Source organism: Protopterus annectens, chromosome 4.part0, assembly GCF_019279795.1.
Source record: "Protopterus annectens isolate FY-2018-M chromosome 4.part0, PAN1.0, whole genome shotgun sequence".
NCBI classification, from domain to species: Eukaryota; Metazoa; Chordata; order Ceratodontiformes; family Protopteridae; genus Protopterus; species Protopterus annectens.
In genome coordinates this window covers 470,327,185-470,351,303 of record NC_056733.1, presented here as the reverse complement: position 1 = coordinate 470,351,303, position 24,119 = coordinate 470,327,185, and the positions used below count along the sequence as shown (strand labels likewise).

General features: G+C 40.0%; 1 protein-coding gene across 2 annotated transcripts in view; it reads right to left on the bottom strand.

Moving 5' to 3' along the window:
- Window positions 1–1,541: 1,541 nt before the first annotated feature.
- HSCB (HscB mitochondrial iron-sulfur cluster cochaperone) overlaps window positions 1,542–24,119 on the bottom strand; it is a 477,619-nt gene continuing 455,041 nt past the window's right edge. For both annotated transcript variants that reach the window (XM_044068392.1, XM_044068391.1), the window contains exon 6: window positions 1,542–1,708. In XM_044068392.1, the coding sequence (XP_043924327.1) occupies window positions 1,605–1,708 (104 nt within the window). In that variant the 3' untranslated portion in view covers window positions 1,542–1,604. The remainder of the gene's footprint in view (window positions 1,709–24,119) is intronic.

Genomic DNA, 24,119 nt, shown 5'->3' with positions numbered 1-24,119 from the left:
GGCAGAAAAGAAGCATCATTTTTCACAAACACCCTGCTGTTTCCAATTTTTAATACTTTCCCCTTATTTTATTATGCCACAACTTTATTTGGAGCAATTCTTTTTGCTGCCATGATTACCTCTTAATACAGAGCTTGGCTGCTTTCTCATGGCTAGACTGAGAGGATACATCATGCGTATGCTTCTGGCTAACAAAGCCTGCTGTAAACACCTGTCAAGATGCTTATTTGTACTTTCATAAAATTAATGCAACCTACCCCTTAAAGTTTCTCTGGTATAGTACAATTCTCAGGTTTTTGAATTTGTGCTCTATCTTCCAAGTGCATTTTTGAAACCGCTATTCTTGAGAAGCCACAAGTTTAGTCAGCCTTTATTTCAACCTCTGATTTCTACAGTTTTGTCAGTTCATCTGAATAGCTACTTGAAGCTTCTTCATTTTCTAGCCTTCTGTCATTTGAATGTATACACTCCCCCAGTGCCCACTATTTTAAACACTTCTGAATGCATCTGATTTTCCCTCCTCTAAATTACTGGAAGCCAGCTCCTGTACTAAAGAGGAAACCTTAACTTTGTTTTTTTTTTTTTTTTTTACTGAACAGCTACAATATTCTTTCCCAGCCACAGCTTTTTCTTAATTTCTGGTTCATTTTATCTTAATTTCTCCAGAATTATATCTTTGCTGCTATACGGGCAATGTAATTAGTACCCAGTAACTGAGTTTTAAAACTGAAAAGTTTTACTTGGTTATTTAACAACTGCTCAGTTTTGATAATGGGATAGCCCTAATCAACCTCTGGCTCAGGGCTGCAATCACCTTGGAGGTCCCCACTGTTGTCAGAGTGCTTATACCAGTGTGCTCTTATAGCCTATGATAAACTTGTGAGGTATGAAGATGCATACACAGACACCAGAAAATGGCTTAAAAAAACTAGACCACTGACACACGTAGCCAAATAAATCTATGTAAAGATCAGGTTCTAATCTATATGCTGCTGAGTTGATAATTCAAAAAAATGTGCATCATCTCATACCATCGGAACAACTGCTTGCACAAAAGAATGACAATACAAGCTGACCTAGGTAAAAGATTTGCATTTTCTCTGTGCAGAACCTCAGATGATCTTTTAAAATTAAGGTGAAACATGATGCACAGTCCATGATCCTCAATAACTTGGGCCGACACCTTCAGTGGTTTAAGGGTACATTATTAGCTACTTGAAATACAACAATGTCTTGAAAGTAGTTAATGCAAGACTATTAATAAAGGAAATTATGAGTTTAAGATACAAGAGAAGAAAGTACACATTAAAACTGCTGGACATAAATGAACAAGCTGTAAAGACACAAAGTGAACATGTTTTTACAGACAAGAAAGGTGTACAAATTCAAACATTATTACAAGTCTGAAATGTCATTCTACTTACTCACTGTAATCAATTCTACAAAGATTAACATATGCACACTCACCTTTTTTGTGATTAAACAATGTCACGCTACTGTTCTTTATATATTTAAGACAAAATAAAACAAGAACTACCATGCGTGGTTTAAACTCAAAATCTTTATCAAAAGGCACATAATAAATACAAAGGACAGTTTAACAATTAGTTTCTTTCCCAAAATGGGTGCAACTTCTCTTTCACTTTGCCTTTCAGGTTACAAAAATACTTCATTTTTGTCAGCAGCAATGTAGCCTCCTTAAGATTATCTGTAGAAAAATACATAATTCAAAGCTAGAGTATTTCATCAACAAACACTTGCACAGTACACAGTTACAATTTTACTTCCAGAAATTATAAAAGCATTTACATTCTTTCTAGGAAAAAGCTTTACTACATTTGAAATGAATACATCAAAATATGAATGCACATTATAACAGAAAAAATCCAACCTTATAAAGGACAAATGCATCTATGGAAACATTGAGAAAATTATGGAGGAGATGTCAAATGAGTATAAAGTAACAGTTATGTAAAGTCTTACCATAACAGAAAATGTCCTTCTCTTAACCGTTGATGTACTCTTCAACTTGGTGATCACCTGCCAAGAATAACCCAACATCCAGCCATTATACAAAAGACGCACATTATGTAGGGCATAAAGGTGACATATAGAAGCAGTTACCAAGAACTGAACTGCCCTAATAGAGAACAAAAGGAGGAAATGCACATCCAAGAGGAGAAAATGCAGAAGGAAAAAGTGGGATCCTCGGCCAGGAGGGCAACCAAATCAAAACCCAAAAGATAAAGGGGGGGGTGGAGGGAGGGACCAAATACTGCAACAGTGAAGAGTAGAACATCTACTGTTATGGTAAAATGTTTACAATTGTTCTACGCCCTTCTATATTACTGTTGCAGTATTCTTCACCTTAGGGGGAGTATAAAAATTCAAGAAAAGGAGTGGGAAGTAGAAGGCTGGGAAGTGCCCACAACAAACCCATGCAGGACAGCCCTTGCAAAACCTGCTCTGGCCCTGGAAACCATCTATAATGCTTAGTAAAGTTATGCACTGAGGACCAAGTAGCAGCTTCAAGGATGAAACTAGTGTCCAAACCCTTGAAGAAAGCACAAAAAGAAGCAACCGTCCTAGTGGAATGAGCTTGAAGAGAAGTAGGCAAACACTTGCCATGAAAAAAACAACAAAAGAAAATGGCCTTAGATATCCTTGAGGAAATGGCTTGCTTGGGAATAGCTAAACCCAAAATCCTGGGATGAAAAGAAACGAAAAGCTGGTCAGATGTACAAATGGTCTTCATTTTATTCAACTAATACCTGATCTTTCAGTGCAAATTCAAGATATGCAGGACCCTCTCACTAGCAGACTGTGTAGAAGGGAAAAAAGAAGGGAGCTGTACTGCCTGACTTAAGGCCAACTCATAAACAACCTTGGGCATAAAAAGGATTAGTATGAAGAGACACCCTGTCTCTGAAAAAACAAAAAAGGATGAATGGCCACAGGGGCCTGAAGCTCAGAAAAGGACGAATGGCCACAGGGGCCTGAAGCTCAGAAACCCTTCAAGAAGCAGTAAGACCAAGCAGCAAGTCAGTCTTGCAGGTACAGTAATTCAGAGAAGAACTGCAGGCTCAAAAGAAGTCCAAGTATTTTTTTCCAAAACAAAATTAATGTCCTAAGGAGAAGAAATGGGTTTCTTTGGGGGCCTAAGATGCACAATGCCTTAAAGAAATTGCTTGAACTCAAATGAGAAGCCAAATGAGGATTCAAGGGCAGGCAGGCAGAAATAGCTGACAAATGGACCTTCACAGAAGAACAGGGCAAGCCAGATTGGAGCAACTCACAAAAGTAGGTGAGAACCAGAGGAACCCACACTGAAAAAGGGTCCTGACTAAAATCATGGCAACAGACAGGAAATATTTTCCATTTGGACATATGAGACTTTCTGGTTGTGGGTTTTCTTGCCTTCTGTAAAACACTGAGAATGTCCTTGGAAAAGAGATGCCTAAAAGGGATTAAAACCCTATCACCCATCTAAAGTAAATGCCCTACTTCATGTCATTAATGTTTGGAAAAATGCTTTGGGAAGGGAAGAGAGGGGAGAATGTTAACTGCAACTAAAGAAAACATTTTTTTCCTTAATAGCACTATTTTTGTGGTGTATGGTTTTCTTTGAATGCTATAAAGTTTTCTCAGTTATTTTTAAGTGCAATCGAGATTGTAAACAGGTGCTGCTATTCTTTTTGTTTTCCTTTCTCATTCTCTATTTCTTCTTGTTCAGTTTTAAGAAATGTAGGCACCACAATGTAAAAAAAGCCTAGTTAAGAGAGCATGACAAAAGAAAAAATGATGTGCTTTTTCTCATTCTTGTATGGGGGTATGACTGGTTAAGGACCTTAGATTGATGTAGTAACAAGTTTTAAAAGAAAATGAAGAGAGAATACTGAATATTATGAGGCTTTTTTCTAGCAAATAAATGTATGCTTAGTAGCAATTCCGGATCTGGACCTCATGTCTCCATGGAAACTATATGATAAAGCAAAATTGGTTACAGTGTGGTGGAGAGTGATTGGCTGGGGGAAAACAACAAAGAAAAGAGAAACTGGCCAGGAGATAATGTTCTCTGAAAGCATTCAGGGGTTTCCCAGCTGGCAGAGCTACAAAGATAAGACAAAACCGGTTAGCACTTAGTAGAAGCACAGGCTGCACCATGCGTCTTAGCATGGATAACTTTTCTTTTAGGATAAATCAAGTCAGAGTGTGGATATCAGTTTGGATATTTGTTCCTATTAGGAGCATAAAACTTCAGTGTTTGAAAATGTTCATAATTTTGTGTGTTAGTTTTACATTAATAGGTTTTGGGGGGTTGTTAGTTTTTTTTATTTGGGGACTTTTAATAAAACAAAAAGTTTTATAAGATGTGACATAGGCTCAAATAGATATGACAAGAAACAACTATATAAACATTCAACCTGACAATCAGTGTATGCCAGTTACACAAAAGCTGGAACTAGTCATTTAACAAAAAAGGTGCTATACATAAAAGTGGGAATAATAACTTTTAACACAATGATGCTTTCTGTAATGTCTTTAAATGTCAATGGTCTCACAGATAAATACATAAAAGAAATAATAGTGAACTATATTAAAAATGTAGAGTGCAAATAGCAATGTTACAGGAGACACACTTGGAAAGAACTGAACGTGTAAATTTGATAAAGAAAGGTTTTCATTATTCAGCAGAATATCTGGGACAAAGGAAAACAGGAGTACTTATAAAGATAATAATGGCAGATTTGTACGGCTAAGGGGCCACTGCCAAGGGAGGAGGTTTACACAGGCATGTATTTACACTCCACCTAATAATGGAAATTAAGAAAATTCTGGCAGAAATAATCAGTTTTCAGCAAGGAATATTACTCAAAGGCGGTGACTGGAATTTGATTTACAGCAGTGAAGATGTGTCGGGGGGCAGAAGGGAAAGTATAACAAAGAAGGGTAGATTTTAGGATACATTTATCAAAATATTTGGCATGGAAGATGTGACTTCAGTAACAGGAGTTCAGAGTGAATTTACACATTATTCCCCAACATATACAACTGGGCTGGGCTAGACAAAATTTACATTTCACAGGAACATAAGCATTTAATTGACGGTCTTGACACACAACCAAATAACCACTTCAGATCACGCACCAATAATTAAAATAAAAACATAGGGTAATGAAATAAAAATCAGACACTGAATTTAGGGAATGGATAGTGGAGATTATTCAGGAGCTATTCAAGAGGACAGAAATTACTTTTGAAAATATAGCTAGGGAGTATGATAAGATTAAGGTGGAGTTTAAAAATAGGGTAGAAATAAAAGAAAGGGAGCTATGGTTAAGAAATACCAAGAATTATTTAGAGGGACTAACAAATGTGAAGTATTGCAGAATAGGGGAAATCTCACAGAATAAGAACAGGATCAGCTGCAGAATGCTAAGCAGAAAATAAGGGATTATATCAATAACATACATGAGTTTAGAAAGATTGCTGTTAAGCAACTGTTTTTGATAACACTAAAACACAAAAAAAGTTTTACCAGAATGACTCAGGCAACAGAATGTAGAAATGGCTGTCACCAACCTTAGGGAGCCTGTAACAAGGAAGGAAACAAAAGATCTTGTAGCAGTATTACAAATATTTTGGAAATTCTATGAAAGTCTGTATAAAGCAGAGAAATATGGAAATCAAGAAAATATACAAATGGAAATATTTACGGAAGAATTAAATGTGCCATGGTTAGAGGCAAATGAGGTTCCATCACTAACTGTTAGGATTGGAGGAGATGCAATAAAAATTGTGATGTGTAACCAATCTACAGGAAAGTCCCAAGGAACAGATGGTATTCCTATGGAAGTTTGGAAGCTAGGAGGGAAAAACTGATAAAGATCTGGAAGGTTATGTTTTAACAGTATTTTAAGAGGAGGAGAAGTACCAACATCCTGGAAGAAAGCAGTGGTAGCTGTAATACCTAAAGAGGGTAAAGATCCAGCAGATCCAGCTTCATACAGGCCCATTTCAATACTAATCCATGATTATAAAGTGCTCATGTCTATAATGGCTAAAAGAATGGCAAAAGTAATGCCAAATTTGATAGATATGGATCAATGTAGTTTTGTGGAGGGGAGGCAAACATATGTTAACATTAACAGAACACTGATGATCTAGAGAGATGTTGGTGGGTCCTTAATGCAGAGAAAGCATTTGACAGAGTAAGCTGGGACTTTATGAGCAGGTCAACAGAAGCATTTGAACTTCAAGAAAAAATTATAAGGTTGATTAGGGGGATATATGAGGGATCGGAGGTGAAAATTAAAGTGGGTGGGATCGTCTCTGATAACTTCTGCTTGAGTAGAGGAACAAGGCAGGGGTGTCTTCCTTCCCCTTTGTCATTTGCATTGCATTTAGAACCATTGGCAAAGAAAATAAGGGACTCAGAAATTCAATGATATAACTGGTATGGCAGTCAAGAAAAGCTGTCTCTATTTGCAGATGATTTAATTTTATACCTGACAAAACCAGAAAAGATATTACAGTGTTGTGGAACATCTGAGACGGTTTCAAATCTTTTTGGGACACAAAATTAATGAAGCTGAAACAAGGGCATTAGTGGTAAATTATGTACCCTCATATGAATTGGTACAGTAGTATCCATATTTATGGGGACATGATAAAATTAAGTATTTAAGAGTATGGATTAAAAATGATTCTGGTGTGGCAGGTAAGGATATGTGGGAAGAGACTAAAACGATAACACAAAAACTGAGAAAATGGAAGCTTTGTTATATGGATATGGATAGTTAAGATACAAGCAGTTAAAATGTTTTAGTTCCATTAGTCTTATACACAGGTCAGGCACATTTTTATCAACCTGAGGAGAAGTGGTGGACAGAAATTAATAAAGAGCTGAAGGACTAAATCTGGGAGGAGAAAACAGCAAGAGTCTAGTGGGATTATCTGATTCTTCCAGTAGAACAGGGCGGATTGGGATTACCCAATTTGAAGGGGTATTCCAGAGCTAAACAGTTGAGGCTCATATACATAGCACAAGCAGAAAAAAAGTTATGTAGTCACCATAGCATTCCATCTGTGTTGTCCACTTTCATTCTTCGTCAACTATTGGGTATGGATTCGAACAGTTGTGCAGATCAGTGTACACATCTCTTTAAGAAACCTCCTGTGGGCATGTACTTAGTGTACTGACTACTAAGCACATACAGGGACACAGTGCCATTTTTAGTTCGCTGTTGAGATGTTAGCATGCATGTGTGTACGCTCTGTTAATCAGTTTGTTTATATTTATTGATGCTGCTGCTATCCATCCTGACGTGTTTCAATATAATAAAGCATCTTAAATTACCTACCCCACCTGCTTGTCTTCTAAGTGCAAAGGGACAAGTGACATGGTGTCAGAAGCGGCATATCTAATGACCAGAAAGAACTTGTTTCTCTACTTTGACTTCGAGAGGTATACACAAGAGTAGACCATCCTTTCTACATGCATAATTTGCAAAAAACAGGTCAGAAACTGATTTCTTATGTTAAAACTTGCTCAAACTATTTCTTATTTGCAAAGTATGAAACGAAGCATACAGAATACTGCATTTTTTGCTAATCATGTATTTTTTCATATTAACTGAGGCTATCCGAATTGTCAGAAGTGTATGAAGTGTTTACATGTTTGTGCAGTGTTACAGTAAAGTTATTTCACAAATACAGCCATTTCAGAGCATATTTCGCAAAGTACATTGTTTCAAAGAGTTTACTGTGCATTTGTGCCTTACTGTAAGCTGGAGAGGCAACTTGTTCATGCATAATTACAAGGGCCAGATTTTCAGTGCGTTTGTGTATACTTTGTTGGCATGACTGAAGGAATTGGAAAACCAAGTCCACTAGTGTTGGACAATAACACTGTTGAAAACTGAAGAGTGTCTGAGCAAGAGTATGACATTTTCATACAGGCTGCATTTTCTGACAAAGATGTCCATACAAAGGCATTTATTCTACTTAATTTAGCTGGATCAGAAGCCACGGAAAGGGAACGTTTACTTGTGTATGCATCTGCTATTTATGCTGGATAGGGGGAAAACTATCATATTGTTGTAAAGGCTGAGTCAAGGAAGGACCCTGAGTGCTTAAAACGTAAATTTAGAGAAATGTGTAAACCCCGGACAAATGTTACAATGGAGCGGCACTTATTTTATACAAAGGATCAAAAGCCAGGTGAAACCTTTACAGCACATATAAATGACCTGAGAAACAAAGCTAAAATGTGCAGATTTGGTGATTTAACAGATTAGTTAATGAAGGACAGATGTGTGTGACATTAAAGATGATGCTGTGAGAAAGCTTTTGGTTCGTGATGGTGATTTAACTTTGAATAAGGTCATTGAGATTTGTCAGATATATGAGCTTACAGAAACGCACACAAATATGCTTACAAATAAGAATAGCTTTATATTTATTTATTATTATTTATTTGCAGTTTGTTTGCCAGGATATTCCATTGGGCTACAAGAAGCCCGTTTTCAATGGAGTCCTGGGGAGAAAAGCTCTAGAAAAATACATATAAACACTGCACATATACATTACATAGTATCTCATAGGAATACAAAGTAAATATGATAAGAAAAGGTTAACAATGATGGAATACATCAGTACAGTTCATTAAGCAGCAATAAAAACACTTTTTTTTTTCACAAAGTAGCAGCATAGGGTAACTCTTAAGTAGTTGGTCAAACAGTTCAATAGAGTTGTGGAACTACATGAGATAGTGATGGCGTATTTAGTTCTAGGAGAGTAGGAAGTGGTATTACAAGAATTAGGTAGGATGGGAACAGGAGCACTTCCACTGTGAAGTTAGGTGTGAGTGCAGCAGGGTTTAAATGAGGAGAGACTGCTGGTGATGCAGATAGGAGATGGCAGCGAATTCCAGCAGCGTGCAAGAGAGGATGACATTAGGTGATTCCCAGCTGGACATGTGGGTTTGTGCAATTTAAATCTAAACCCGCACCACCAACACCCACATATAGCAACACTAAATCCACATATGCAGAGGCCCTTAACTGTAACCTGCCCAAGCAACAAAGACCTCTGAAGCTGAAACGCAAACAAACACCAATCACAACCAATGTGTCACATAGTTCACAACACCAGTGTGCCACCCAGCAACAGCCCCTAAGGCAAGACAATGTACCTAACACTTTAGTCATAGGTGACTCTATAGTCCGGCACACTGATGTCCCTCTCACCAGGTTGAATAAGGAGAAAATTACAGTCAGCTGCCTGTTGGGTGCCAGTATCCGCCACATAACGCATGCACTCAAGTCACTCCACAACAAGTACAAATATGACTCTGTCATTGTCCATGTTGGAGTGAATGACTTGAGACGTACCTCCCTGGACTACATGAAAAGAAACATGGAAGAGCACTCGGATCATGTGGCCCAGGCAGGTATGACCCTAGCCCTGAGTAGCATCCTGCCTTCGCCCAGAATGATACCACAATATAAGGATAAAATGATTGACTTCAACAATTGGCTAAGCTTATGGTGTCATTCAAAGGGGATCCAGTATCTGTCTGCCTGAGACGACATGACTGACAGACCACGATGCTTTGCCAGAGATGGTCTGCACCTGTCGCCCCTGAGATTCAGGTTACTGGCTAAGGCTCTTGCCACCCCTATAGTGCCTTTTTTAGGCAAACTTCAAAGGACAAAACCACCACCGTAACAGATACAAGCATGCAAAATCTGAAGGTAATGCTACTCAATGATAGAAGTCTAAACCTCAAAATGCACTCTCTCGAGGCACTCCTAAAAATGGAGAACATCGATATCTGTGCAGTAACTGAGACCTGGTTCAAGGCTCCAGAGAGCACCCCTGCAATACCAGGCTACAACTCTTACCACACTTTTCGGCCACCAAACCAGGACCGAAACACTAATGGTGGAGGAGTGTCAATATTCACCAAGGATATTCACACCACCAGGCTAGTTGGCCAACACAATGTGTCTGAAATTCTCCAAGTGCAACTAACACTAGGTAAGACTGCAATCCAAATTGTAGCTTGCTACAGATCCCCCACCATACCCCAAGATTCTCACTACACCTTTCTAAACATACTGGAAAATATTAAGATAGAACCAAACACCCTAATACTGGGTGATTTTAACTACCCTGCCATTAACTGGGAAAACTACTCATGTCCCAACACCTTTGCGGAACGGTTCTTGGAATTCATAAATTCCAACGCCCTGGATCAACTAATCCATAGTCCCACCAGGGGCTCCAATATCCTAGACCTGGTCATTACCAACATGGGAAATCAATGGTCCATACCTATGGTCACCCCCTCGTTAGTCAGGTCTGACCATAAGCTAATCACCTTTAACATCCACATCCCACCCCCATCCCCCAGTAAAGAAACCACCATAAAAAACTTCTCCAAAGCCAACTTCATGCTACTCAAGTCAGAAGTGACAAACTTCATGACACCCATGCAGACGGGAACTGAAAGTTCAACTGCTGAATCCTACACTAAGGCACTGTACGAGCACATCCACTCATGCATGAATCGTGCCATCCCAAATAGAACCAAAATGCTCTCATCCAAAAAAGGAAGCCAATCTGGTGGTCCCCTGCCATAAACAAACTTTACAACAAAAGGAAGAAACTTTTGCAGAAGAGGAAAATCCCAGGATGCAAAAAACTCCCTTACTAGCCTCAGTAAGAAACTGAGATGCCTCATAAAATCCTCCAAAGCTAGTTACGAAAATAAAATTGCCAAAGATTCCAAAGACAACCACAAAGCATTCTATAACTATGTCAAGAATATAAATGGCAATGCTCAGATCTGCTCTGAGCTAAAACAGAATGGCATTAAATATACTGATCCGAAGGATATTGCCAATATCCTGGCAGATCGATTCAGTGCCAACTTCACCCCCCTCTCACCCCCTAAATGGCCCATCTCAATACCGGAAGATTGCCAAATTCCAGTAATAACGGCCACACAGGTACAAAACGCACTCTCTAAAGCCAAGAATACAGCATCCATGGGACCAGATGACATCCCGGGCTGTGTACTACATGAACTATGTGTACTACATGAACTACAATATGAACTGGCACCTCACCTAAGTGTCATGTTTAATCATAGCCTCACCTCAGGTTTCGTGCCCACTGAGTGGCGCAGAGCTACAGTTATCCCAATCCACAAGGGGGGATCCACCTTGGATCCCGGAAACTACCATCCCATCAGTCTGACAAGCCTTATCTGCAAGGCCATGGAGCGTACTATCATGGAACTTATAAACAAAGACATTGGCAACTTTCAAACACTGGACCCCACCCAGTTTGGGTTTGTGAAGGGCCGATCTTGTCTCCTGAACCTGATTGACTTCTTTGAATCAGTCTCCAGAGCCATGGACAAGAGTAAGGTGGTCCACACAGCCTATCTAGACCTTGCCAAGGCCTTTGACACCATCCCCCACTCTGGAATCATAGATAAACTTACAAAGTTGGGCATTAATCCCTATGTCACCCAATGGGTTGCTAAATGGCTTACTGATAGAACCCACACTGTAAAAGTAGCCGACTCCAAATCCAGCTCCAGAGAAGTGACAAGTGGAGTACCTCAGGGTTCAGTCCTGGGGCCGCTCTTGTTTGGCATCTACTTCTCTGAAGTACAGGTCAACACTAAGGGACTCTGGCTAACAAAGTTTGCAGATGACTGCAAACTGGGAGCCATTATTGAATCCCCAAATGATGTGGATACTCTACAAAAGGGCCTTACAGAAACAGATGCTTGGTGCCAGAGCCATGGGCTCAAGCTCAATGCCAAGAAATGTATTGTTATCCCCTTTGGGAAAAAACATGTATCCATGAATTACCATATAGGTGGCAGTACACTAAACACAGAAAGTGTGATAAGAGACTTAGGGACACAGGTGGACAGTGGTCTCACCTTCGATAACCACATCGCCACAACAGTCAGGAAATCCTTCTATGTGGCACACCTCATCACGAAGGGCTTTTCATCCAGAAAAAAAAAAAGGAGGTCATTGTCCCACTGTACTCATCCCTCATTAGACCCATTATAGAATACAACGCCCCATTTGGTATGTACCTCTCAAGACATCTGCAACAACTGGAAAGGCCTCAGAAATACCTCACTAAAAGAATCACAGGCCTAAAGCAGATGCCCTACGCTGACCGCCTTAAAAAACTCCAGCTATACTCTGTCGCATATCGTCTACTCAGAGGCGATCTCTGCTTAACATACAAGACCATGTCAAACCCAGAGCTGTTGGACATGCTACACTTAAAGAAATCCCAATCCCTCAGAGCTACACGCTCCAGGGATCTAAACCTTATCATCACAATAAACAAAACATGCTGGAGGGATAGGTTCCTGACCCAGAGACTCCCCAGACTCTGGAATAGATTGCCCATACATGTCAAGCAGAGTGCCTCTTTGGACCTCTTCAAGAGGAACCTTGACGATTGGATGGGAGAAAGGAAATTCACACCAGGGATCACGTCAGTCGCCCTGCTAGACAGGGGTCCAGGAAAGTAAATAATGTGGGAAGAAATAGCCAGGGAATTGTTATGGCTAGGCTTGTATAGGCCCTAGGGCTGATAGCCTAGTACCAACCTATGAATTAGTTTTGGGGAATCGGATCTTGGAAGTTGTTCTGGTTCATGCATTTCAAAGGTAGTGGCTAGGGAGGAACAAAGAAAGGAGTTGTAAATGAGTTTGTCTGCTTAGGTAGCTCAAGCCAGTTTAGTTGGTGAAGAGAATTACAATGGTGAGAAATGGCTCTGTGACCTGCCACAAATTTTGGTATCTTGTTATAGCAAGAAGAGAGTTTTATTTTATGGGAGGATTGCAAGTTGGTGGGGATAGATGCACCATATTAGGAGGGATGGGATTTGATAAGTTCTGCTTAGTATGAGCCTAGTGGAAGGAGAGAAATAACGATTATGGCAGTATAGCATACCAAGTTTTTTGTGTTTTTTTTTTATTTACTTGTAAATGTTTGTCAAATTTTAGTTGATCATCTAGAAGTACTCCTAGTAGTTTCATGTCAGAGACTATTTCTAGGGGAGTATAGTTTTTGCTGGTGATTATGAATTAGTGTTTATATAGGGTGGAGGTTTTGGAGGAGGTGAATAACATAAGTTTAGTTTTGGTTGCATTAAGAGCCAGATGTTAGTCTAGCATCCACTGCTCAGTAGAGAAGGCATTTTGGGTAAGCTTATTTAGAGTGGGGATAGAAGAGGAGGAGCAGATAATGGTAGAATCATCGGCATATTGGATGAGGCTGGAGTTTGGAATGGCTTGGTAGAAGTCATTAATGAATATATTGAATAGTAGGGGGCCTAAAATGGAACCTTGGGGGACACCTGTGGGAGTATTAAGGAAGGGTGAAGTGGCTTTATTCCATTTGACTGCTTGTTGTCTGGTTGTGAGGTAGCTGGAGAACCACTTGGTACAGGAAGGGGATAGGTTTAGTTTGGAGAGTTATTAAGAAGCAGGTTGTGGGAAATCGTGTCAAATGCCTTGGAGAGGTCGAGAAGAGTGGACACGAAATGGCTGGAATCGTGGGCTTTGTTAATTGTTTCAAAGAAGGGAGGAGAGCAGTGGAGGTGCTATGACTGGGTCTGAATCCATGCTGTGTGGGGGTAAGAAGCTGGTTGTTGATGAGATAGGGTAAGAGTTGTTGGTGGATAATTTTTTAAGAAGCTTAGAAATCGGGAATAAGATAGCAATATGGTGGAAGTTAGGAATGTTAATATTACTGCCTCCTTTATGTAGAGGAATAATAAAGGCTTTCTTCCAGAGCTAGGGGGCCTGGCTTTCTGAAACAGCTGGCTTCTATGGCTACTTTTAGGAAGTAGGAGGGAATTTCATCAGGGGCATTGGAACCAGGTCTTAATTTTGGGAAAAGTGTTTTTATGGTGGACATAGAGATGGAATTGATAGAGAAGGGAGGAGGTTGGAGGCAAGGGATGCTAGGCGAGGAAGGGATGGGTGCACGCTGAGGAGGGGGTCATAGAGGTATAGATGAAGGATGATGTTAGCTTGCTTATGGACTCTATGAAGGCAGAATTAAATTGGGTGACTAAGTCCATGTCAGAGGCATCTGGGTTAGGGCAAGGGTTTTCTTTTTTTCTTGGGTTGAGGAGAGATGAGATTCCTTTCCAAAATAGTTTGGGATTGGTGTTGTGGTTGGTTTTGAGTGGAGAAATAGGCTTTGCAGTCTGAGGTAATAAGTTTTGTGACTATTTTGTAGTGTTTTATATTCGTTAAGGGTGATAGTGGTTTTATTTTTATGGTAACATGTCCAGGCTTTGTCACAGAGTCGCATAGTAGCTAAGGTGTTTTTGGTTAACCAGGGTACAGGGTTACTTTATGTATGTTTTGTTTTTAGAGGGGCAAGGAGTTGAGCAGGTTTGTTAAAGTAGGAGACAGCATTATCTAGGGGAAGAGTCTTTAATGGGTTCCAGTTTGTGCCCTTTAGTGCATTTGAGAAGATTTCAGAATTTAAGTTCTTTAGGCAGGGAGTGGAAATATAGTTGTGAGTTAGTTGTATGGAAGAGGGGAGACTTTGGGCAAAAGTGGGGGAGTGGTCAGCTAATGGGTCTGGGAGAATATCACTATCAGAGATATAGTGAGGAAGGGATACTAGAATCCAATCTATTGCACTTCCAAGTAATGGAATTTTTGGAAGGCCTGGTGGTGGAATTAATTAGTTGTGTTAAGTTATATAAGTTAATATTGAGTGAGGTAGTGGGGGATTGGATTGTGGGCCAGTTTATGTTTACATCCCCCAGGTTTACGGTTTTGTGAGTAATGTTGGTGGAGACCCAGGAGAGAATATCTTCAAGGGATGAGATATTGTCACCAGTGGGAATATAGAGGGAGAGAACAAATATGGGTTTATGCTTGTTTAGGTGGAGTAGAGCTATCATTTCTGCCTTGCCAAATTTGGGAAAGGGTTTGGTATATGGGGTGACTAAGAGGGATGCTAAGTAAAGGAGTGCTACACCCCCCCTTTTTTGTGTTCTGTCATTCCTTAACATGCGGTAGTTGGGAGTAGTTATTTCAGAATCTTTTATCTGGAGCTTAAGCCAGGTTTCTGAGATGGAGAGAGTATTGGGCTGGTTATGTAGACGTCAGGCATGAAGGTTGGGAATTTTGTTACATAGGCTCTGAGCATTTAGAGCTGAGAAGTGGAGGGGTTTGCCTGTTGCTTGGGGGGTGGATTCAGTGTGGTAGAGGGGCCTGGGTTTGTCCCCAGAGAGAACAGAGATAAGATGGTGGATGAGGTATTTGGTTTGCTTGGGGTGTAGTATACAGGTAGAATTTTGTGGACATTAGACTAGTGTAGTTGGGAACAGTGTTTTTAGAGTTAGGCAGGAATCTATAGGGGGAAGAGCATGCTAGTGTTGAGGGAGTAGAGACTGGGAGATATAAGGGTAACAGTAAATGTGTACTTTGTAGATGTTGGGGTAGTGGTGTGAAATGGGTGGGAGTGGTTTGCATTAGTAGGTTGGGTGATATAGTTTAGGTAAGTAGTAGTTTTGAGTAAGTAGGGATAGATGCTTGAGGGTCATGATGTTGGTTTTAGGACAGTAGTAAGGGGTGAGTTAAGTTGGGAAGTTAGTTTATTTGATTAATAGACTAGTTTACGTTACTTGTTTGGTAGTTTATCGGGATAAGTAGTGTTTGGCACTAAACTGTGAAGGGTAGGCTTACTTAAAAGGGTGAACTATGGGAGGGGATTTTGGGGATAAGATGGGTAGTTTGGACTGGATAGTGGAAGTGGTGGGAGTAGCTAGCTAAGTATAGGTGTAGAGGTACTGGGGTGGGTTGGATTAGGGGGTAGGGGAGCGGAGTGAGCCCGCAGGGTGAACGGACCGGGTAGAGCCAAGGGAAGGAAGAATCAAAGTCAATGAACAAAAAAACAAACAAACAATCAGTGGAGTAGAAGGTAAGTTCAGAGGAAAGCATGCAAGGGGTGGGTAAGGGACTTTCTAGCAGTGGTATAAGGAAAGGATTAGAGTGGTTCAGAGAGGTAAAGATGGCGCGACAGGAAGGAAGGGAAAGTTAGAGAGTCTGGGGGAGGGGATGGAAAGAAAAAAAAAATTAAAGAAACTGGGGGAGGGGTTGGAGAGAGACTGGAGATTGATGTCACAGTGGCCTAGCTGGTTGGAACCAGTACTGACAAGGCCAGGTCAGCAGTGTGAAACAGCACTGAAAATAACAATCATAAAGGAAGTAACTGTGAAAATCAGAGCTGAAGAGGTAAAAAAAAAAAAGCAAGCCAGAGATGGAAATGTTGTAGATATAAATTTAGAAACAGGAGACAAAGGGTACAGAAGAAATACTAGGGGTTAAATAATATTCTTGAATGGGACTGGAAACATTAAACCTAGAGTTAAAATAAAATTAAACTAAAAGCTATTGGTACTATTGTGCTAGTTAAAACAGCAAGGAATATGGTAGACTGCTGGCATTGTGCTGCCTCCTGGTGACCAAAGTAAGTTACTACAGCCAGAAAAACTAACCTGCGTGTATGCTCACCTGCCCTGTAGTAATACTTTAAATAATAAGGAGCAGTTCACTTTTTAAAACGCAGATAGTCTTAAAAAAACACATTCAAAGTGTGGATAAATTACAGTAGAAGAAACACCTACAGTTGAGCTAGAAAGCCGTGGTTATTAGTTTGTCTTTGGAGCTGCTTCAGGCAGGTAACTTAAGCAGATTTATAACTCTTTCACAAGGTATTCTGCTGGGCAAGTCTGTTGGGCAGGGGATGACCACAGAGTGTTTAACCCATCGGGAGAAGAGTTGAGCTAGAAAGCTGTGGTTTTTAGTTTGTTTTTGGAGCTGCTTCAGGCAGGTAACTGCAGATTTAGAAGTTACTGCAAAAAATCTCATGCAGACAGTATACTGCACGTGGTTAAAAGAAAAAGGCACAGGCACATGGCAAAAATTGTTGTCTCTGCCACACCTACAGGTAAATCCCAGAGCTTTATAGCAAGTTCCAGAGTTTGCACAGCCTCAGTGAAGCATGAGAGTGAGTCAGCAAACTCAAGGCATGGGCCACAACCTAGTTTTATTGCCAACTATTGTAATTGTGGTAATAGTCATGAATCTAAAAGGGAAAAGTGCTTAGCTTTTGGTCAACAATGTCATAAATGTAATAACTGGAATAATTTCAAAAGATTTTGTAAATTAAAAGCCACACATTATTTTACTAAAAGGGATCATTTTAAGAAAAGATTTGATCAATTAGACATCAGTAATGTGGCACTCCTACTCTTTATGTTGATGGTGTGTCATTTCTTAGTGAAACAGTCAATGCAGTTGACTTATGGGCCAAAAATGAAGTATTTTGCACTGTTCGGATAAATGGCAAACCCATAGAGCTCAAAGCTGATACTAGCTCAAAGTGCAACATTATGTCTGCAGAAACATTTGCTAGAGTAAGTGCTGGTGAAAGGCTTGACTTGGCAAAGTGTGCAAAGCGTGTTGCTTATGGAGGTGAAGAGATTCAAACTGAATGCTCAGTAGTGTTTTCATGTTACACTGCAGGTAGAAGCTACTACTTAATATTTTATGTGGTCAAGAGGCACATCCAGTGATTATTACACCTCAGAGACATTTTGAAAATGGGACTTGCTTTCATTTAGCAAGGAAGCCCATCATGTTAGCTTGTAAGACCACTACTCTAATTTTGCCCTGTCTATTTTTTCTACCTATGCTGATCTTTTTGAAGACAAATTAGGCAAGCTTCCAGTTGTGTATGCCATGACGTTAGACCCAGATATCAGTCCAACTGTCAGACCAGCCAGAAAAGTTCCAATAGCTATACAGACTAGAGTCAAAGCCAAACTAGATAAGATGGTGCAACAAGGTGTGATTTGTCCAGTTGAAACTCCAACTGAGTGGGTATTTTCCATGGCAGTAGCTCATAAGAAAAGCTCAGATTACTTCAGAATATGTATTGACCCACTAGATTTGAACAAGGCACTAAAAGTAACATCATCCAATGCGCACAGTCAAAGAAGTTGCAGCCCTGATGCCAAATGCCACAGTATTTTTCTGTCTTAGATGCAAAGAGCTCATTTTGGCAAATTTTGCTCGACAAGAAACCCTCGTTGCTCACTACTTTCAGTACTTTGTTTGGAAGGTACAGATTTCTGAGAATGTCATTTGGGATAAATTCTGCAAGTGAAATCTTTCAATGTGCAATGGAGCAAATTTTTTTCTGGGTATCCTTGGGCTATTATAGTAGACAACATACTGGTAGGAGGTAATGGTGAAGATGAGCATGACAGAAACCTCATAAAAGTTCTGGAAAGGGCACATCAAGTGAATCTTACGTTCAGTGCACAGAAATGCAAATTCAGGCTATGAAAAGTCACTTATGTTGGTCATTTATTCACCAGTTCAGGCTTGTGACCAGACTCTTCTAAGCAAACAGCCATTCTCGAGATGCCAGCTCCAGACAATGTTCAAGCCCTGCAAAGTTTTCTTGGCATGGTTAACTACCTAAGCAATTTAATTTCAGACTTGAGTCAAATAGCACCAGTCAGAGAGCTAACGTGTAAAGATGCATCTTGGTCTTGATTAGAACAGCACCAGAGAGCATTTGATGTCCTGAAACAAGACAATTGCAAGTCCACCTACTCTCAGATACTATAATGTACACAAGCCAGTTATTCTTCCATGTGATGCTTCGAAATTTGGTCTTGATGGACTCATTTTACAAGATGGTCAACCTGTTGCTTATGCATCCAGAACTCTCACCCAAGTTGAAATGCAGTAAGCTCAGAGAGAGAAAGAGCTTTTGGCAACAGGGTTTGCATGTTCCAAGTTCCACGACTATGTGTAAGGTAGACCTATCCAGATCGAAACAGATCTTCAACCTTTAGTCACTACCTTGAGAAACCCTATGCATACAGCCCCAGCCAGACTGCAATGTATGATGATGAGATTACAAAAGTATCATTTCAATCTTGTCTACAAGAAAGGCAAACTTCTTTATCTTGATACATTATCCAGATCACCTAGAAGTACCACTGAACAGCGTGACAATGAGCAATTTGATTTTAAAGCCATAAAAGTGAGAAATGTGTCTTCCACACATCTTGATGAGCTGAGAGATCACACAGCAGCAGATCCACTTTTACAGAAGCTCAGCTACCTAGGATGGCCATCAAAGCAATCTAGTTTACCTCCAAAAGTACAATCTTATTTTCCATACAGAGATGGGATGTTGTCTAACAAATGTATCATAATGAAAGGTCTGAAAGTAATTACTCCCAAGTCTTTGCAACCACAGTACATCACTATCTTACACTGAGGTCACCCAGGAATTGAATCTACCAAAAGAAGGGCAAGAGGACTAGTACTTTAACCTTCTATGTCACAAGATTTTGAGAGAGCACTTTCATCTCATTCTGTATGTACTAGTGCAAAGCCACATCAACAGAAAGAACCACTTCAGCTGAACCAGCTGTGCGGATTTCCATGTACAACCCCCACACAGTTATTTCTGACAATGGCATGCAGTTTACAAGCCAACAGTTCAAAAGATTTGCTGAAGAGTGGGACTTTACTCATGTCACAAGTTGCCCAGAGTATCCTCAGTCCAATGGTTTGGCAGAACTACGTGTTCAAGTTCAAAGTGCAAAGCAGTTACTAGAGAAGTTGAAATGAGACAACAGTGATACTTTCCTGAATCTCTTGAATCTCAGAAACATTCTTTGTGATAAGCATTTTGGTTCACCTGCTCAGAGACTTCTGTCGAGACAAACCAGAACCACACTGCCAATCAGTAGCCAATTGTTGGTTCCATGTGTCAAGAACAAAAGGTCAGTGAAAGCCCTCCATGTGTCAAGAGCAAAAGGTCAGTGAAAGCCAATCTGTTGAAGAAGCATTTAACCTAGAAGTCTTACTACGATAAGACCAGCACACCGCTCAATCCATTATGAGGGGGAGAAGTGGTAAGGATGCAAACGTCCAACAGTTATGATCGCATTGGAGTCGTGAAGAACATCTGCCTAGAATCGAGATCATACATTGTGGCATCCCAAGGAGCAGTTTTTAGGTGGAATCGGAAGCATTTGTTACCAGTGTCTGAGCCTATACCACAGCACATAGCCTGTGAGAAAGACTCTCAGAGTGAGTTGTCCGGTGTTCCAGTTCCAGATGATGTTCCAGAGAACATTCCCATTCCTATGATGAATCCTGAAGTTCCTGACAGGAGCTGTTCACAGAAACCTGAACCTGTTGCTGAGTCCAGTCCTGATGGTTATGTCACAAGATCTGGTAGAATCTCCAGACCATGTTCCAGATATCCAGCAACTTGGACATGAACAACATGAATAACCTGAGCACTGTGTTTATTTTTCTGATTGTCTATATTGATGCATACCTAACTGTAATCTTATTTTGATAAACGGCAATCTTTTTCTTTAAGAGGGAGGATGTAGATCAGTGTACATATCTCTCTAAGAAACCTACTGTGGGCGTGTACTAAGTGTATTGATTACTGAGCACGTGCAGGGACAGTGACGTTTTGTAGTTGGCTACTGAGATGTAAGCATGCATATGTGTAAGCTCTGTCTATTAATCAGTTAATTTACATTTATTGATACTGCTATCCTTCCTGATGTGTTTCATTGTAATAAAGCATCTTGAACTACCCAGCATACTTGTCTTCTAAGTACACGGAAGTGAAGGACGAGCAAGACATCAGATCTGACTCTGACGTTGCTAAAGCTCATGGTAATCAAACCTCTCGAGCTTCTCCCTTACTCACAATGCCGCTTAGTAGAGAGTAAAGGATGAAAGCGCTTAGTGGAAAAGCCATATCTAGAATTCTTGTGCAATAAACAAGTATACAGGGATCCTGTAAAAACTCGTTCCTCCAGAAGTCTTAGGATGGGGGTTGGTGGGGAGGGAGTTCAGGAAGAATGAAAATGGACAACACAGATGGAACATTATGTTGAGTACATAACTTCTTTACTTGAGGTCGTCAATTTTCATTCTATCCTCAAATACGAGGACAGAATCCCTAGCTACCTGTTTCCAGGATGGACTCGAGGAAGGATATTCCTCAGCACCACAGAACCAAATAATACAAACAATCCCCTACCTCTGGAGATCAGATCCAGCTTGTAATGAGTGGCAAAGGTATGAGGAGTATCCCAAATTGCTGCTGCACATATATCATCCATAGACATTCTAGACTGAAAAACTGTGGAAGTTGCCATGAATCTAGTGGAGTCTGCTTTCAAGGAATGTGGACGAGTAATACCAAGTTTAGCATAAATGAAGGATATGCAATTTGTCAACCACTGTGATAACATAATCTTAGAAACTGCTTTTGCCAAAGCTGGTTCAGAAAATGAGATGAACAATTGGTCAGCATTTCTTGGTCCTGTGTAAACAAAAGCATAACTGTCTATGCAAGATATATTCTCCTTTGCTGGTAAACTTAGAAAAGAACACTGTTAAGTTAATGACTTGATTAATATTGGATTTGGACACCACCTTCAGCAGAAAGGACAGATTAGTACAAAAAGTCACTACATCTTTGTGGAAAATTAAACTTGGAGGTTTAGAGGATAATGCTTGGAACTTGGAAATTCGTCTTGTGGAAGTAATGGCCATCAAGAAAATTGTCTTCCATGTAAGATATTTAAGGTCACATGTAGCTGCTGGTTCATAGGATCATCATAGGAGGTTAGTAGGCTATTGGCCCTGTGGCCCTTATAAGCCTAGCCAAGAGTTTAGCCCATGTTTAGACAAATGAGCACCTGATTCCCCTGTCCAGCGGGGACATAGGTGGAATCTCAGGAGTACATTTTCAGTTTCCCATCCAGTTATCCAGGTTGTGCTTAAAAAGGGGTAAAGAGGTACTCTCTGCTTGATGTGAAGAGGGAGTCTATTGCATAGATGGGGGAGTCTATGGGACACAAATCTGTCTTGCCAACAAGTCTTGTTGATGTATATTCAAAAGGGGATAGTGTGAAAGACTGCAGCATCAGATTTAAATCCCATGGAGGGGTAGGCTCTTTAAAAAGAGGCCGTAGGAGAAGAGTAGCTTTTAAGAAGACTTTGTTCGACTTGTGAGAAGCTATGGAGGGGCGATTAAATCCAATGTGGTAACTGGAAATGGCTGCCAGTTGCACTTTAATGATTGAATAACTCGTACTGTTTAGAAATAAGTGTGCTAGAAAGTCCAAAATGTAACTGATAGGGGCTGAAAAAGGGTCAAAGTTGTGCCCAAATAACAAACCTTTTCCATTTACTGGAATATATTTTTCTTGTCGAGGGTTTACAGGAAGATAAAATTATACAGTGAAAAAGAGAGAGAGCATAGATTGTGTGGCTATTAATGGAATTGGAGAAGCCAAGCAGTCAGCTTGAGGTTTGGTATATCTGGATGCGTCATACCTGTCAGGTGAGACAGGATGTCTGGAGTTGGATCTAGGTTCATCGGTGGTTGAACCAGGTGGGTCCAGAGAAAGGGAAAACAAATTTGTCGAGGCTTATAGGGTGCAATGAGGATTACTGTGCTCTTCGACCTTGCAGCTTTCTGCAGAAATTTTGCAATCAATGGAATTGGTGCAGAGAGATGACCGGGGGGTGCAATCATGGAGTAGAGCATTCCCCTGTGGAGGAATTAGGGCAAAGTAGTTGCTGCACTTGTTGTTTAGGGGAGAAGCAAAGAGGTCTCAAAAAGGCTGGCCCCACTGATGGAAAATCTTGTCTGCCACCATTTCGTTGTGGGACCATTTGTGAGGAGGAAGAAAAATGTACCTGCTCAGTTTGTCTGTTATCACACTAGATTTCCCTGGAATGTGCGTTGCTAATAGAAGGCGGTTGGAAGAGATCACCCACTGCCAGAATGTGAGACCTTCTTGACCCAGTGAGTAAGATTTGGTTCCCTTTGTTTGTTGCTGTATCATACAAGTGACATGTTGCCTGTTTGAATCACAATTGTAAGAAGAAACAAAGGCAAGCAGCTTGGGGAAGTGCTGAGCAAAATAGTTCAAATGAAAAACAAATCACAATTCCAAACAACGCGAATGCAAACTTCTTTTTACTGGATAAAATAATGAAACAAAGCTTTCGGATAAAACAATCCGTCAGTGTTACAAATATAAGAAATTCAATACTCAGTATATATACATAGTTAAAATAATCACATGACACAGCCATCCTATCACAACAAGTAGATATTCAATTACAAAGTTTCTATTTAAAGCATTCAATTGTTAAATTTCCTTAATCATATAAAAGCCAGGGCGATATCAAACTACCACTATAAAAATATGTGTATACATACACACCCTATAACTATATGTTAATATGTGTTTTTATAACAGTCCTAATATTATACATTTCTCTGTTTTAATTTTAAAACTGGTTTAATTGTAGTATGTTTATTTATACCAGGAAGAGCATCTGCCTGCAAGCGTACAATCCATTCATATTCCTTCACATCTAGCCTATTAATAATATCACCAAGCCGTACATTAGGTTTCAAGATTTCTATCACTCTAAAATTAAAGTCATGACCAATACCCTTTTCTGAAATATGTTTCACTAATGAATTACTTTCAATCCCTCTACGTATATCAGACTTATGCTCCAGAATTCTATCACGTAGTCTTCTGGAGCATTTACCCACGTAAAATGCAGAACAGGCTGTACAGGTCACTAAATATACCACTAAAGTAGTGTTACAAGTGGCCATATAAGTGAAACTTTTAATTTCCTTACTGTGACCTGTCTGACTATTCCAATACTTTATGGGTTGCCTAACGTCCATAAATCACCCGACAGACCACCAATGAGACCTATAGTGTCTGGAAAAGGGTGGATAATGGAGCCTTTATTAGTATACCTACAGTATAAGCTAAGCTGTCATCTTATGAATGTTAGAAGCTATATTAAGGACACAGGACACTTTCTTCAGAAATTATATGAATGGTGGAGTAGTTGCTTAGATTCTAATGTCTTGCTTGCCACTCTAGACATAAAATCTTTATTCACTGTAATTCTGAATGCATATGGTATTGACCAA